At 38.9% G+C, this 14,749-nt stretch overlaps 1 protein-coding gene and 2 non-coding genes across 6 annotated transcripts in view; all 3 read left to right on the forward strand.

The window, feature by feature from the left end:
• The window catches only part of SSH2 (slingshot protein phosphatase 2), a 238,596-nt gene that overhangs the window by 171,037 nt on the left and 52,810 nt on the right, over nucleotides 1-14,749 (forward strand). For all 4 annotated transcript variants that reach the window (XM_040243850.1, XM_040243853.1, XM_040243851.1 and 1 more), the window contains 2 exons: nucleotides 6,086-6,189; nucleotides 12,291-12,355. In XM_040243850.1, the coding sequence (XP_040099784.1) occupies nucleotides 6,086-6,189; nucleotides 12,291-12,355 (169 nt within the window). The remainder of the gene's footprint in view (nucleotides 1-6,085; nucleotides 6,190-12,290; nucleotides 12,356-14,749) is intronic.
• Nucleotides 14,215-14,294, forward strand: LOC120867473. Its single transcript, XR_005721901.1, has one exon. It is a non-coding gene; the product is annotated as a small nucleolar RNA U2-19 (small nucleolar RNA).
• Nucleotides 14,435-14,505, forward strand: LOC120867470. Its single transcript, XR_005721899.1, has one exon. It is a non-coding gene; the product is annotated as a small nucleolar RNA U2-30 (small nucleolar RNA).

Consider the following 14,749-nt stretch of genomic DNA (forward strand, 5'->3'; position numbering starts at 1 on the left):
ACAGGCATGTGTCTGGGAGTTTATATGCGCTGGGTGGGGAGAAAGTTCCAGGTATCCATTGCCATTCCAACATTGTCACTGGAACTTACCACCTGTATGTTGGGGATTGGGTTGGGGATCGTTTATTTACAGAGAATAGTACATACAATGTTCGGGTTTGGATTTTCTCTCATTGTAATTTCAGTTTCTTTAGGATTACAGAATCAAACTTTTCTCATTACCTGAAAGTTTGCTTTTGACTTTTGTAGCCATGTTTCATCCATCAAGCAACAATGACTTTCCCTTCCTGTTTTTTGAATTTAGCCAGACTTTTTCAGTAAGTGCTAGTATTCATAGCTCTGTAGTCATTTGGCCTCTGGTCTGATATTTGAAACTTTTATTATGAAATTACCTTCTCTGTGATGTGGTCACATTGATTGGGGGACATGAATTCTTTTCCACCTAATGGGATTGACATGGCTGCCCTAGTACCTTGAATCTGAAAATCAAACACCTAAATAAGCAAAGAAAAGTTAATCAGGAAAGGGAGAGTGTTGTTACGAGAATGAAATGTATTTGATAGTTTTCTCATAAATGAGTATTCTTCAAGATAAAAATATAAAACAGTTCAGGAAAATTATGTGTATTTGAATTTCACATAAATGACAACAGCTTACCTTGTGCAGTTATATTTTGTGCTTTCAGTATTACACAATAATTTACCTATGAGCTTTGGCTTTAAGCAGAAATGCCAAGCAAACTCAAGAACTTGGCATTAGAAACATTATAAACGTGAAAATCTACTTTCTTCATTTTAATGTTAAAGTGAAAGCATTACACCCACTATATGAAACTTGATTTCCCATAGTAAATGATTCATTTCATCTTGTGTGTTACATGTAAAACAGAATAATGTCTGTCAGACTCACATGTAGCAGTTTACAAGTGTGTTGCTTTATTTTGCTTCCTTTATTTTGACCAGCCTTTCTACTGGTCATGGTTGACCACCCTGGCCACATTCCTCAAAAATTTATTCTAATCTCAAAACAGTTAAGTGTTTTCTTCCCTTAGTTGACCTTCTCTACGCTTTGCTGGAGTAGAAACTGCCAGTTTACAAATTTCATGCTTTGGAAAGTGCTTTTGACTGGGAGGGATTGGCACAGAGTGCTTCCCCGAATTATTTAAAGCAGAGGATTCGTTCCTCTGTTTTTGAGACTAAAAATGCTGCCATCATGCCCAGTTCTTTTCTCTACTGTGCAGCCCATCTGGATTCATCTCTCAGCCAGATGTTCTTCATTCCCCTCAGTAAAGTCTTTCTGTTTGTGGCCTTGGTCAGGGAACAGAAAGGGAATGAGCAGAGCTGAGATCTGAGTGAATTTCTGTCCTTCGCTTTCACTTATGTATCTGCTTTTAAAATCTGTTCAGTCGAAAAGCTCTGTAGGGAAGACATTGCGTTTCATCTTCCGTAAACTATATCATAAAACTAGAATGGCATAGTAAAGACTGATTCAGAGCATGAACTTTCAGATCAAACCTTGGTTTGAATCCTGGCTCAGAGGATTGCTAGCCAGCTGTATCATCTTGGGCAGATAATTTACCATCTCTGAGCCCCTCCATCTCTTATGTGTTAATCGAGGGTAAAAAATAGTACCCAAGTAACCTTGTTGTGAAGGTTAAACGAAATAGTGTGAAGTGCTTAGCTCAGTGCCTTGCATACAGTTGGCATATACTCAAGTTAGCTATTAGTAGCTCAGTTCATCTGTCAAACAAGGGATGATTTTCCATTTGATGAGCAGGTGATCTTAGGGCAGGACACGAGTAGATGGTCTTCAGTTGTATCCCTGATAAAGACTGGAGAACTTCACTGTCACTGTGTTAGAAAGATGATACTTGTCATTCTCTCATCAAGCAGCTAGTTACTCTCCATCTTTGGATTTAGAGAGTGTTCTTTATCTTGTGTTTTCTTAATATAGGAGTTAAGTCCTCTGAGGTTTGTGTTTAGCTTGGGCATCTGTAATTATATACAGATGGCTCCATAGTATTTACTGGAGGAATCCTCTCCTAGGCCAGACTCTAGAGAACTGGTCAGTTCAGAAAACGTATAAAAGTTTTCACCTCCTCTTCTCAATTTTAGAGACCAACTCTGTGCTGATTGAATCTTCAGCCAGCTGCTTCAGAAAGATGAATATTTACATAAATGAGTCTCTTGTTACCCTAGCAAGATATACTCAGCCTTTACCGTACACTGAAGTACATGTGATTAAATTTACATATTAGTTTCTTCATATGCAAATAAGGCATTTAATTTTCAAGTTGAAATCGATCCTCCTAAACTCTGGTGGTTTCGAATTGTTTTTTCACTTCTGTGCCCCCATGCTACCACCCCATCTTTGATAGCATTTATAGAACTTTGACTTTTTTTCAGTGATGAGAAGGGTTTTTTGTAATTAGCCACACTTTCATTCCTGATCCCTTGTGACCAACACTTTTGTCCCCTTTATGCCACTTTTGTGATCACTGGGGAGGCAAAATTTGAGACCACAGAATAAAGACAGTTGATCATACCACCCAGAGTGCATCTGCCATGACTCTCTGGGGGCCTGCATTGCACCCACTAGGGCAGCTCCCAGCCCGGCTGGATCTGCTGGGCGTTTTGTTGCATCAGAACAGTTTATTGAGATTTGTATAAAAGACTCGAATAGAACGGCATCTTTTCCCTTTCACCAATCGTGACTTTGACTCCTGGTTTTTCTTTTATAGTCAGGAATTTTCCAGGTAGCTTTGAGTTAACCACAGACTCTCGTCCTCCACCCCAACTCCCCCGTTGTGAAAGCACTACATACATTTCGAAAAAGGGCACTTAGATATATTTTAAAGCATATGCAACAAATGTATCTAAGAGCAATATTCCAGAGCTCTAAAAAACAGGAAGTTGGTGTGTTTGTCAAAGAGAAAGTACCTTTGTCTCACAAAAGGAATGACTGAAATAAGCTCTCAACAAATATACTTCTTCCGTGTTCAATGTAGAGACCACTTTGTGTACTGGAAACCAAAATACCCCCAGCTGTAACTTGCCTGCTGATAGGTAGACTGGTTACCTTTATTTTTATAAAATATTTTCATTTAGTAAAGCAGACAGTTGCTGTGTTGGCAGAAGTGTGAATGTCATTTCCTGTCTGTGGTGTACCCCACTCATCCTGTCACTTAGACATTTTGTTTTAGGTTGTTCCTGTAATGTGAGTGAAACAGTGACCCGCAGCAGGGTGACATGTGCACACCACAAATGTAACAAGAGACAAAACTTGTGCAACAGACCACAAGAGCGCAATGCTTTATTTAAAGATGAAAACAAAACAAAAAGGCAGCCCCTCCCAGCCAGCGTGCAGAATTTTAAAGTGGCGTCTTAGGAGTCTTTGTTTTTAGAAGACAAATTTGAATCTATTTGGCAAGTTACCTCAGAGGTTTATCAGCTTCACACCACATGATTAAAGGATAAAATGAAGTCAAGAACTGACATTATAAAGATGATTTAATTTCATGTGCCAGTTATTTTCTTGTCAAACATTTATATTTTACAGTCCAATAATATGCCACATATTTTTAATTCTATAATAATTTTTTTAACCTGTGAGATTACAGAATTTCTATCTTATTGTTAAATTACAATAAATTACAATTTACAATTACAATTCCTGTTGCAGTGATGGGTCAGAAAAAACTATGTGTGGGTGGGGAGCGGGGGGGAAGAACCCTGGAATGAATTCATTTATTCATCAGATATCTATCGAGTACCTGATACGTGCTTGGCACTGTTTCCAGATACAGTGCTGAGCAAAATAAAAGTCTTGCTCTTCATGGAGTTTATATTCTATTATAGGGAGCTGACCACAATCAAGTATATAAGTGAATACATATAATTTTAGTTTATAATAAATATCCTGAAAGAAAACAAAACAGAACAACAGGATAGAGTATGCCGGAATTGGGGGAGGTGATGATATGGAGCTGTGACATAGATGGTGACAGGCCAGGAGAATAGTGTCCCAAGTAGAAAGCAAAGAGCACAAAGGCCCCGAGAAGGGCCTGAAATATAGAACAGAAGGAAGGCTAGTGCACCCAGGTCATAATAGAGAAAAAGGGAGATGGTATAAGACCAGGGATGTAATTCCTTATCAGCTGTTACAGGGCCTAGAAGTCCCAGCTAAGGACCTTGGGTTTTATTTGTACATACGAAGGAAAGCTATTGGAGGGTTTTAAGCAGGGAGGTGATATTATATGATATATATCTATATATTTTATTTTTAAAGCACTCTGGTTGCTCTTTGGTAAGTGGATACTGGTGGTACAGAAATAGTTGCAGACAGACCAGTTTAGAGGCTTTTTGCTGATATAGTGTCTGGGGTTAGTTTCACTTCAGGGTCAGGACAAAGAGGCAGAGGTATAGAAGAAACAAGACTGGCCATGAATGGAAACTGGAATGTATGAGAACACAGGGGCTTATATATTATTACCTCTACTTTTGAATCGATTTAAAATTTTCCGTAATAAAACCCTTAAAAGAAAACTTTTCAAACAGCAGTCTAAGTGAAAAACAGTGGTGCCCTGGACCGTTGTCAGAGTGGTAATGGAGATACATGGACAAATTCAAGTCTCATAGGTCTTGCTGATGGATTAGATATATATTGTCAGACATAGAGAAGCCAAGAATAATTGCTGTATGTTTGTCCTAAACAACTTGGGTGGATGTGGCCAGGGATCAGATTTGCAGTTCCTGCCTAGAGAATCCCAGGGATGGGGGAGCCTGGTGGGCTGCCGTCTGTGGGGTCGCACAGAGTCGGATACGACTGAAGTGACTTAGCAGCAGCAGCAGCAGCAAGAGAGTAGTTTTGGCAGTATAAATTTGAAATGCCAATTAGATTTCCGAGCAGAAATGTCAAATAGGCAGAGCAGTGTAATTTACAATACATTAACTAACCCTGGCTGGAGTACTCAAAGACAATCTTGGAATCCTTCGTTATGTGTATCTAAACTTTACCATTAATGGTTTATAAGTTCTGTCCTTTTTGAATTCTGTAGATAACATTGAAAGGCTTAGTCTGTTGATATGAAATAATGCAGATACAATTTAGGGTTTTTTGTGGATATCCACTAATAATTGTGCTTTGAATAGCCTCTAAGCAGTAATTCTCCTTCTCTGTTGAGCTATCATTCACGTGAAGGATCATATCAATACCCAAGGCACACTCTGTGATGTGAACATACTTCCTGTGCACTATGCCTTTTCAATGCTATGGAAATGCAAGTTTATGAAAGTAAAATTCTGAGTAACACTTTAGTGTGATTTGTGTGTGTTTTAAATCTTATAAATCTTTTTTTGCAAACTTATATCCATTGTTGGTAGCTAAGTATTTTAACATATTTCACATCTGATTAGAACACTGTTGAAATACCATTATTGACAACCATAGATCTATGAGTTGTTAAACTAATATTTATTAAGGGCACCACTCCAAGAAGTTTCTTATTCTTACTTCTCTCAAGAAGCTCAATTCGTTTGTTAATCTCTCTTTTATAGATAAAGAAACTTAAGCCCTCTAAACTCACTCAGGTAAGAAGTAGCAGAGCTAGGATTCAAACCCAGGCAGTCTGGTTCCAGGCCCTTTACCCTTGTTTCTAGAACCTTCCCTCTTAACTGCTACTATGTAATATATGTAGAATAGTGTGAATTTTGTTCCAGAAGAATTGTCTGTAGTAGACAAGACTGTGAGTAACCAGAGTTTCTCTTTTTTCCTTTTTTTAAATTGAAGTATAGTTGATCTACAATGTCATATTAGTTTCTGGTGTACAACAAAGGGATTCATACATATGTATACATGTTCTTTTCCATTGTGGTTTGTTACAGGATATTGAATATAGTTCCCTGGCCCATACAGTAGTACCTTGTTTATCAGAGTCTCTTTTGATTTTATTTTTACTTCATCCCATGAGGTTGGAACTTTAGAAGAGGAAAGAGAAAATAATCCTAAAGTCAGTCTTCATCTTACTCTTTCGTTTTTCTTCCTTAAATTACTTATTTGCTTATTTATTTGTACTCTTTTCCTTGCAGCATCAGTGAGAGCTTTCTAACTGTCAAAGGTGCTGCCCTTTTTCTACCACGGGGAAATGGCTCATCCACACCAAGAGTCAGCCACAGACGCAACAAGCATGCAGGTAAAGCTCCGCATATGCCATTCCTTTTCTTGGCTTCTTTGCCTTTTGTTTTGTCTTAGAAGACTGACTACCTCCATTGCCATTTCTCCAGCAGTTCTGTAATAGTGAAAGAAAGCATTGTACTATGCTGTAATCACTTTTCTTTCGTGCTCATAGACCATTTTTCTGGCACTTAGCAGAATACCGTATACATGAAGTAGATGTTCGATAAATTTTTGTTGGAAAAACAATAAGGTACAAAAAGACGTTAATGATGTCTTAATATGATTTCTCGAGTAAGATTTTGGTAATCAGCTAAAAGATGTTCAAATGTTTCCTCAAATCCTATGCAGTATCAACTGACCAAAGATAGTATTTTTTTTTGTTTGCTCTCTAGGGAAATCACAAGACTAATATGGTATATTACTAATTTAAAGTAAATTCAGTGTCACTATTGTGATAACAAGAGTTATTATATCACATATTTAAATACCAGAGTCTATGTCTTCATTGTGTTCACATTAAAAAGACTGAAAATGTAATTCAGAAGACATATAGAAACAGGGAGTCATCAAATAAATGTTCACTTAGGTATGGGTACAGTGCTCTGATTTTGAAATAACCTGCTAACATTCCTCACCCTGGTGGCTCAGACAGTAAAGCGTCTGTCTACAATGTGAGAGACCTGAGTTTGATCCCTGGGTTGGGAAGATTCCCTGGAGAAGGAAATGGCAACCCACTCCAGTACTCTTGCCTTGAAAATCCCATGGATGGAGGAGCTTGGTGCAGGCTACTATCCATGGGGTTGCAAAGAGTTGGGCACGACTGAGCAACTTCACTTTCTTTCACTTAATAACAATATGAGGCTTTTTTCCCCACACCTCCAAGCAGTTCTCAGATGCTGACTGGGTATCCGGCAATTTAACTCATTTTTGACACTGTCTACCTGGAGGTAGTGTCAGATTCCACAGGTTAAGGGCTCTATTGTATAAGGCCGCCCCTCCCTATCCCACATTTCAGATGCCAGTCACCAGTCCAACTTGTCGTAGATTGAATGTTCCAGTGACCCCTTCCTTGGGATTGTGTAATTTGCTAGAGCAGCTCATGGAACTCAGAGAAACATTTTACTTGCTGGATGGCTGGCTTATTATAAAAGGATGTAACTCAGAACAGCCAGATGGAAGAGATGTGGAAGGCAAGATATTTAGGAAGGGGCACTAGGCTTCTATACCTTCTGAGTGTGTGTGCTCCCCATTCTTCATGTGTTCCTCAATCTAGCAGCACTCTGAACCCTGCCCTTTTGAGTTTTTGTGCTGGCTTCACTACACTGAGGTCATTAAATTATTGGCTATTGGTAATCCATTCAAGTTTCAGTCCCTCTTCCCTCCCCAGATAAGGAAATTCCAACCCTCTGATCACATGGTTGTTTCCCCTGGCAACCAGCCCCCATCCCAAGGTACTTTCCTAGAGTGTCAGGTCATTAATATAACAGAAGACATCTTCCTGGCTCCCATAATTTAAGAAATTACAATAATATTACAAACTCAATGCCACGAACTGGACAGAGATGAAATATATTTCTTATTATAAATCACAATATCATACCCACTAACAGTAGAAGATGCATTTATATTTCCATATGTTAGACTTCTCTAGGGGCTTCCCTGGTGGCTCAGATGGTAAAGCGTCTGTCTGCAATGCTGGAGACCTGGGTTCAATCCCTGGGTCAGGAAGATCCCCTGGAGAAGGAAATGGCAACCCACTCGGAAAATCCCATGGACTGAGGAGCCTGGTGGCTGCAGTCCATGGGGTCGCAAAGAGTCAGACACGACTGAGCGACTTTACTTTACTTTTACTTTTTAGACTTCTCTAGAGTTAGGTGCATCTGTGGTGATGAGGTTAAGAAAGAATTGAAGAAAGTTTGTCTCAGGAGAGAGGTCTCCAGGTATACAATATCCATAGTTTAGGAAGATAACCAGCCTTATGCCTCTCTTCTAAATAGCAAGTCTAATTTGTATCATTTTGGGGGGAAATGAAAACTGGTTGTCCTCAGGACAACTGAGAAACCTCAATCAGTGCTACACAAAGAGTATTTGCTTATTGTCCAAAATAGGCCATTTGGATGACGTATTACCTTGAGGAGTGGAGGAAATTAGCATTAGTAAGAAAAGAACAAAGAAGACTGTAAACCTTGAGTGTGTAGGTCAGAGGTGAAAACCAGAAATCCTGGGTCCCATTGAGCCAGTAGTTGAGTTTAGCTCCAGTCCAGATAATCTCGGCTATTTTAGTGGCTGCCCTACTTCTTGTTTGGGGCTTCATCTAGTTCAAAACGTAGCAGCTCAGAATTATAATCCAGCTCATTGGACAGTATTATCCTCCTACCATAACCCCAGCCATGGAAAATTTTTAAAAGAGGCACGCGAAAAAACTTCCCCAAAACTTCAGTGCACAGAGGAAGTAGACCCAGTTGAGCTTTGTGTTTCTGTTTGCTGTGGATATTTATCATTTACAGTAAAAAGAAGATGAAATATTGGCTTAAATCCAGCTTGTCTGACTAAGATGTTAGTTAAATTGCTCTGTGGCATGTAATGGTAAGTGGGGTCGCTGCCACCCAGGTTTCTACTTGACCTTGTCCACTGAGCTTTCTCTATACCAAAAAGAAAAGCAGATTTAACAGAAACTGAATGGACTTTATTTGTGATTCAGACCAGAACAGATGAAGCAGTGTGAGTATAAATGCAGCTCATAGAGCCAGACCTTCGCATAAGCTGGGAGCTCCCTTGGCCAAGTCCACAGTAACTGAAAAGATGATTGCAGAACTGGGGCTTCCTCTGTCTCATGGCACTTTCTTTTGCATGTGTCTCAAACTAGTTAGAATTTTATCTGGGCTTCATTAAAAATGTCCAAGTACTTTTTTGTAATCAAAAGGCAATATCATAAGTGAGTGTCTGCTAACATTTTAAAGAGAAACAGCCAAAAGTCTGTAAAATCAAATCTAAAACCTCACTACCAGCAGTGAAATATATGAAAACAAAATGTAGAAAAGGGATATTAATGGCCCGGGTGTGTTGCCTCTGCTAGTCTCTGTGAAGGATGGTTTCCTAGTAGGAAGCGCCCACTTTGTCCGTGGCAGTGCTTTTCACCACTAACAAACCTGAGCTTCTACATGCCCCGCTCGCAGAAGCCCCTTTATAGGAGTAGGGCTCCCTGACTTTGTTGAACCTTCTGAGAAGCCAGCTAGATCTTTGGGCCAGTAGTAGCTGGAGTGGGGATTTACCACTACTCTTTGCCCAGAAGGGCTTCCCAGGTAGCTCAAGTGGTAAAGGACCCACCTGCCATTTCAGGAGAGGCAGAAGACGCAGGTTCGATCTGTGGGTTGAGAAGATCCCTTGGAGGAGGAAATGAGGACTCACTCCAGTATTCTTGCCTAGGAAACCCCATGGACAGAGGAGCCTGGCAGGATACAGTAGTCCCTGAGGTTGCAAGAGTCAGATATGACTTAGCAACTGATCATTTGCCCAGAAACGTTTTTCTCCTCTGGAAGTTCTCCATCCTGAAAATTCTTTCCTCAGGTTATTTGTCTTCATAGAACAAAAGGAAAACTTAAGTTTTTAAAAAGCCTGAGCTGCTTACCTCAATTATAGCTAGTAATTGTAGGCATTCTTCACTGTTTATACCTAACACTTTGTCTCCCCACTCTAATTCTTTTCTTTTTTTAACAGCTTTATTGAGACATAAATACTATATTATTCACCCAATTTATCCATTTAAAGTGTACATTCAGTGATTTTTATTCAGTGTATTCACAGAGTTACACAGCCATCACCACAATCTAATTTTAGGACATTCTCGTCACCCCAAAAAGCAACCCAGTACCCATTAGCAGTCCCTCCCTATATCCCCCACCCTCTCTTCTATCCCTGAGCAATCACTAAGCTACATCCTGTCTCTATAGGGGTGTTCCGTATAAGGGGAACCATATAAACAATCTTTTGAAACAGGCACCTTTCACTTGAGACATGGCCCCTTTCAAGACTCATCCATGTAATAGTATGTATCTTTCTATGATAGAATAATATCATAGTGTATGGATATATACCACATTTTATTTATCCATCCATCAGTTGATAGACATCTGAGTGTTTTCCATTTGAGGACTAATATAATAATGCTGCTGTGAACATTGTGTACACGTGTTTGTGTGGACACATATTTTCATTTCTCTTGGATTTCTGCTATGAACCCACACTGGTTCTTGCACATGAGACTTATATTGTGTCTCTGGGTTTGAAGTATAATAGAATGAACCTGGGCAAACATAGTGACTCTTCTTTTTAACTTTGAAAGTTGAAAGGTTCTTCAGTAGAAGAAGTAAAGAAGCCAACAGTAAAATGGGGGGAAAGGGCAAAAAAACTATTCTTTAAGAGAACAAAAGAGGGGAATTCCCTGGTGGTCTAGTGGTAAGGATTCTGCATTTTCACTGCTAAGGGTCTAGGTTCCATCCCTAGTCAGGGTGCCTAAGATCACAGGACAGACAACGTCTGTTTGCTAGCCTACTTTTTTTTCTTGCTATCTCTCTCCACTTCTTGCACATATCAGTATGTCATCTCATAATTAATAGCTATGAAGTTACCTAGAGGAAAAGTATGTATGGAGATTCCAAGACCAGTGTGAGAACAGGTTACACTGGCATCTGTGGTCATGCAGCTGCGTTAGTCACTTTTGACTCTCAAAAAAGGGTTGGGCAGGAATGAAGGTTTTTTGTTCTCTCATTGTCTTCATTTATGACAGCACATTATCTAATTATCTCATACTAGCCAAAGCTTCCCTGGTGGCTCAGACAGTAAAGAATCTGTGTGTAATGTAGGAGACCTGAGTTCAGTCCCTGGGTTGGGAAGATCCCCTGGAAAAGGGAATGGCTACCCACTCCAGTATTCTTGCCTGGAGAATTCCATGGACAGAGGAGCCTGGTACAGGCTGCAGTCCATGGGGTTGCAAAGAGTTGGACACGACTGAGCGACTGACACACAGCCAAAGCTTCAGATTTCCTAGTACAGTAGGGGATATGAGGAAATCTATAATAGTTTGATACAAAGAAATTTCAACTTAGTTTTATAGAATGTATAAAAACTAGTGAGGATTGAAACAATGATTGGCCATTTTAAAGCACCTAATGATATGTTTACTAGAATTTATATCCCTTGAGATTTGCTGTATTTGTACACACACACACGTGCAGTTTTCTTTTTTTTGGCCATGCCATGTGGCTTGCAAGATCTTAGTTCCTGACCAGGTATTGAACCCATGCCCTCAGCAGTGAACACAGAGTCTAACCACTGGACCACCAGGGAATTCCCAAGATTTGATGTATTTAATGAGTGTGTGCTCAGTTGCTCAGTCATGTCCAACTCTTATGGACTATAGCCCTCCAGGCTCCTCTGCCCATAGAACTTTCCAGGCAAGAATACTGGAGTGAGTTGTCACTTTCTCTTCCAGGGGATCTTCCCAACCTGAGGACTGAAGCTGCATCTCCTGCATTGGCAGGCAGATTCTTTACCTTTGCACCATCTGGGAAGCCTATTTAAGAAGTACTGTCTTTTTAATATCAGCTACTAATGTGGAGATCAGTTTTAACTGTTGACATTATTCCAGGGAGAATCTAAAAATCTTTTTAATTATAATTTTTGCAGCTGAATATTACAGTTACAAAAATAGGAATGGCAAAATGGTTAGCTTTTTTTAAGTTAGGCGTGATTCTAACACTACATACCATACACCTCAGTTTCAAGATTCCCTCAGTTCCACCTTCTGTGGCCCTGAAAACACAGCCAGTGCTTTCTCTGCCCATCACTCTCGTCAACATCAGTCATAGTACAAAACTGTGATTGGTCTCAAGTGCAGCTAGGACAAACACAAAGCAAATTTTAATGTAGTATAAACTTAAAAGTGAATGTATGGAGATGCAGTCCACCATTCATATAAAGACACTCAGTTTCTCTGTCTAATTAGAGCCCCTCAGTGAACCAGAACTTTCTTTTACACAAATTATTAGGGTAGAAGGAATCCTCTCTCTTAACATTACAATGGAGAATAATTATCCTTTGTTTTGTAAATTTCACCAGGTGATCTCCAACAGCATCTCCAAGCAATGTTCATATTACTTCGCCCAGAAGACAACATCAGGCTGGTAAGTTAGTGGTATTATAACTTTCTTCTTCTAAAGGCTAAGATAGCAAACATTAAACAGTCATTTTTATGTCCCAGCACAGTGCTGGGAACTATGTGGACTAGAAAAGAAGAATGACATCAGCAAAGAGCTTAGAATGTAATCGGGGATGTGAGCTAATCTGAAATGATGTGAAATAATTTGATGATCCAAGACTTGCTGAGCATCAGTTTGTAAGTTACTGACCTTAACTCACACATTCTGAAGCAGTGATGCTCAAACTTCGGAGTACATCAGAATCACCTGCAGAGCTTGTTAAACTGCCATTTGCTGGCCTCCACCTGAAGAGTCTGATTTGGGGAGAGGGAGGCAGTAATATTTACATTTTTAGCAAGTTTACAAGTATTGCTGATGCTGCTGGTCCAGGAATCACAGTCACCTGCATGTATTAAAAATAGAAATTTGTGGATAGTTTCCAAAAATTGTGAGCTTTGGTAGAGCTAAAGCTGAGATCGATCACTCACTTTATCTTCTTCTCATTAATAAAATTCCAGAGTTGGGATTGTACCTCCAAATGTTAAAATAATTTCAACCACAAGAGACTTGGGAAAGCATAAGGGAGCAGTTAAGAAGGCTGAATTGGTGATTAATTTTTTTTCTTTGCTGCTAAAATATGCAACTTCAGCTGCTTTACATTTATAAAGTATAAATTCAAAAAATGTAACTGAAGCCTTTGAATGAATTCAGAGTTCAAGTGATAAGCCATTTTACAGCAGTTGTTTTGAATTGTTGCAAACACATAGTCATTATGTTTCAGATTATTGAGTGAGTCATCTTCAAGAAAATGAGTGAATACATTGTGTGACTTTGGACAAATTAGCACTTTTCTAACTGAAAGAAGTATTTGTAGACTCAAAGCAAAGCCCTTTGTTTTGAGTTTAATTTGAAATGCTGAAACTCTCATCCTGGGGATTGTGCATAAGGTTAAAAGTTTGCTAGTCAACTGAAAGTACTGCTTTTATTTTTTTTTTTATAATTCAACAACAAATAGAGGCACTAAATCCCACATTTTGCTTTAGCATTTGAAAATAGGACTAAACTAATTTTTCCTCCAGGAAAGCTCTGCATTGTAAATACAGTCTTAAGCATTAAATTTAGTACTTAGGAAAACTGTAGCTGATAAAATGAAGACAGTGGTCTTATAGTACTCTTACAGATTATCAAAGACCCATTTAATTTTTTTAAAAAATAGACTAGGAAATTAAGAACTTTCCTAACATTTAAAGTAACATTAGCTAATGTTTTTAACTAGAACTGAGGTTCTGGCAAGGTACTACTAGAAGGTGCCTTTGAGTAATTTGCAGGAGAATTTAAGAAAATGAGTTTTTTGGTTTTGTTATATAGTACATTGATTTTTTTTTTTCAAAAAGAAAATGTTTTGTCTTTAATCAGACAGTATAGAAATTCATAAAGAACAGAGTAGAAAGCACTTTGTATCCTGTACCCCAAGAAAATCATTCTTACTATTTGGATGAGTATCCTTCTAGTTTTAAGTATATGTGTAAGAGTATGTGGAAGGACTAATGCTAATGCTGAAGCTCCAATACTTTGGCCACCTGATGGAAAGAGCTGATCCACTATAAAAGACCCTGATGCTGGGAAAGATTGAGAGCAAGAGGAGAAGAGGGTGACAGAGGATGAGATGGTCGGATGGCATCACTGACTCAGTGGATATGAGTTTGAGCAAACTCAGGGAGATAGTGAAGGACAGGGAAAGCTTGGCCTGCTGCAGTTCATGGGGTCACAGAGAGTCCAACTGGACTTGGCAACTGAACAGCAACAATGTGTCTGATGCTCTGCAATCTGTTCTTACTGAACTGGGTCATTGATGAAAACAGCCAAATTTGAGCCTCAGAAAACCTTGCAGTCTACCTAAAGCATGATCTCTGTAGTGCTGACAAGCAAAAGTGTAAAGTAATCTAAAACTTATTTCCAGGTTGTATGTGCTTATAAAGGTGACAGTGGACCACAGAAGACTTGTCAATGGTTGAATGAGACTTGGGGGAGGGGCAGTATATGTGTGAAAGGCTGATCAGTTCTGAGCAATGATAAAAAATGTGTTATTACTGACCTTTATAACTGTTAAGTTTTCTACACTTGATCTGAGCTCAGAAATGAAAGAAGAAAAAAAGTGTGTCATGTCAGATAATGCCTTTGTTTTTTTCTCCTTTTTTGAAATAGAAAGCTAAAAATATAAATGTTTTATAACCTGCTTTCATCACACTTTCCTGTGGGTATCTTTCCATGTCAGTAAATAAACCTGCTTTTAATGCCTATACCGATATAAGTCCTAGAGTTGTTTTTTTTGTTTGTTTGTTTTTTAAGAATTTCATAGAGATTTTTAAAAATAATAAA

Source organism: Oryx dammah, unplaced genomic scaffold (genome assembly GCF_014754425.2).
Source record: "Oryx dammah isolate SB20612 unplaced genomic scaffold, SCBI_Odam_1.1 HiC_scaffold_8, whole genome shotgun sequence".
Taxonomy (NCBI): Eukaryota; Metazoa; Chordata; class Mammalia; order Artiodactyla; family Bovidae; genus Oryx; species Oryx dammah.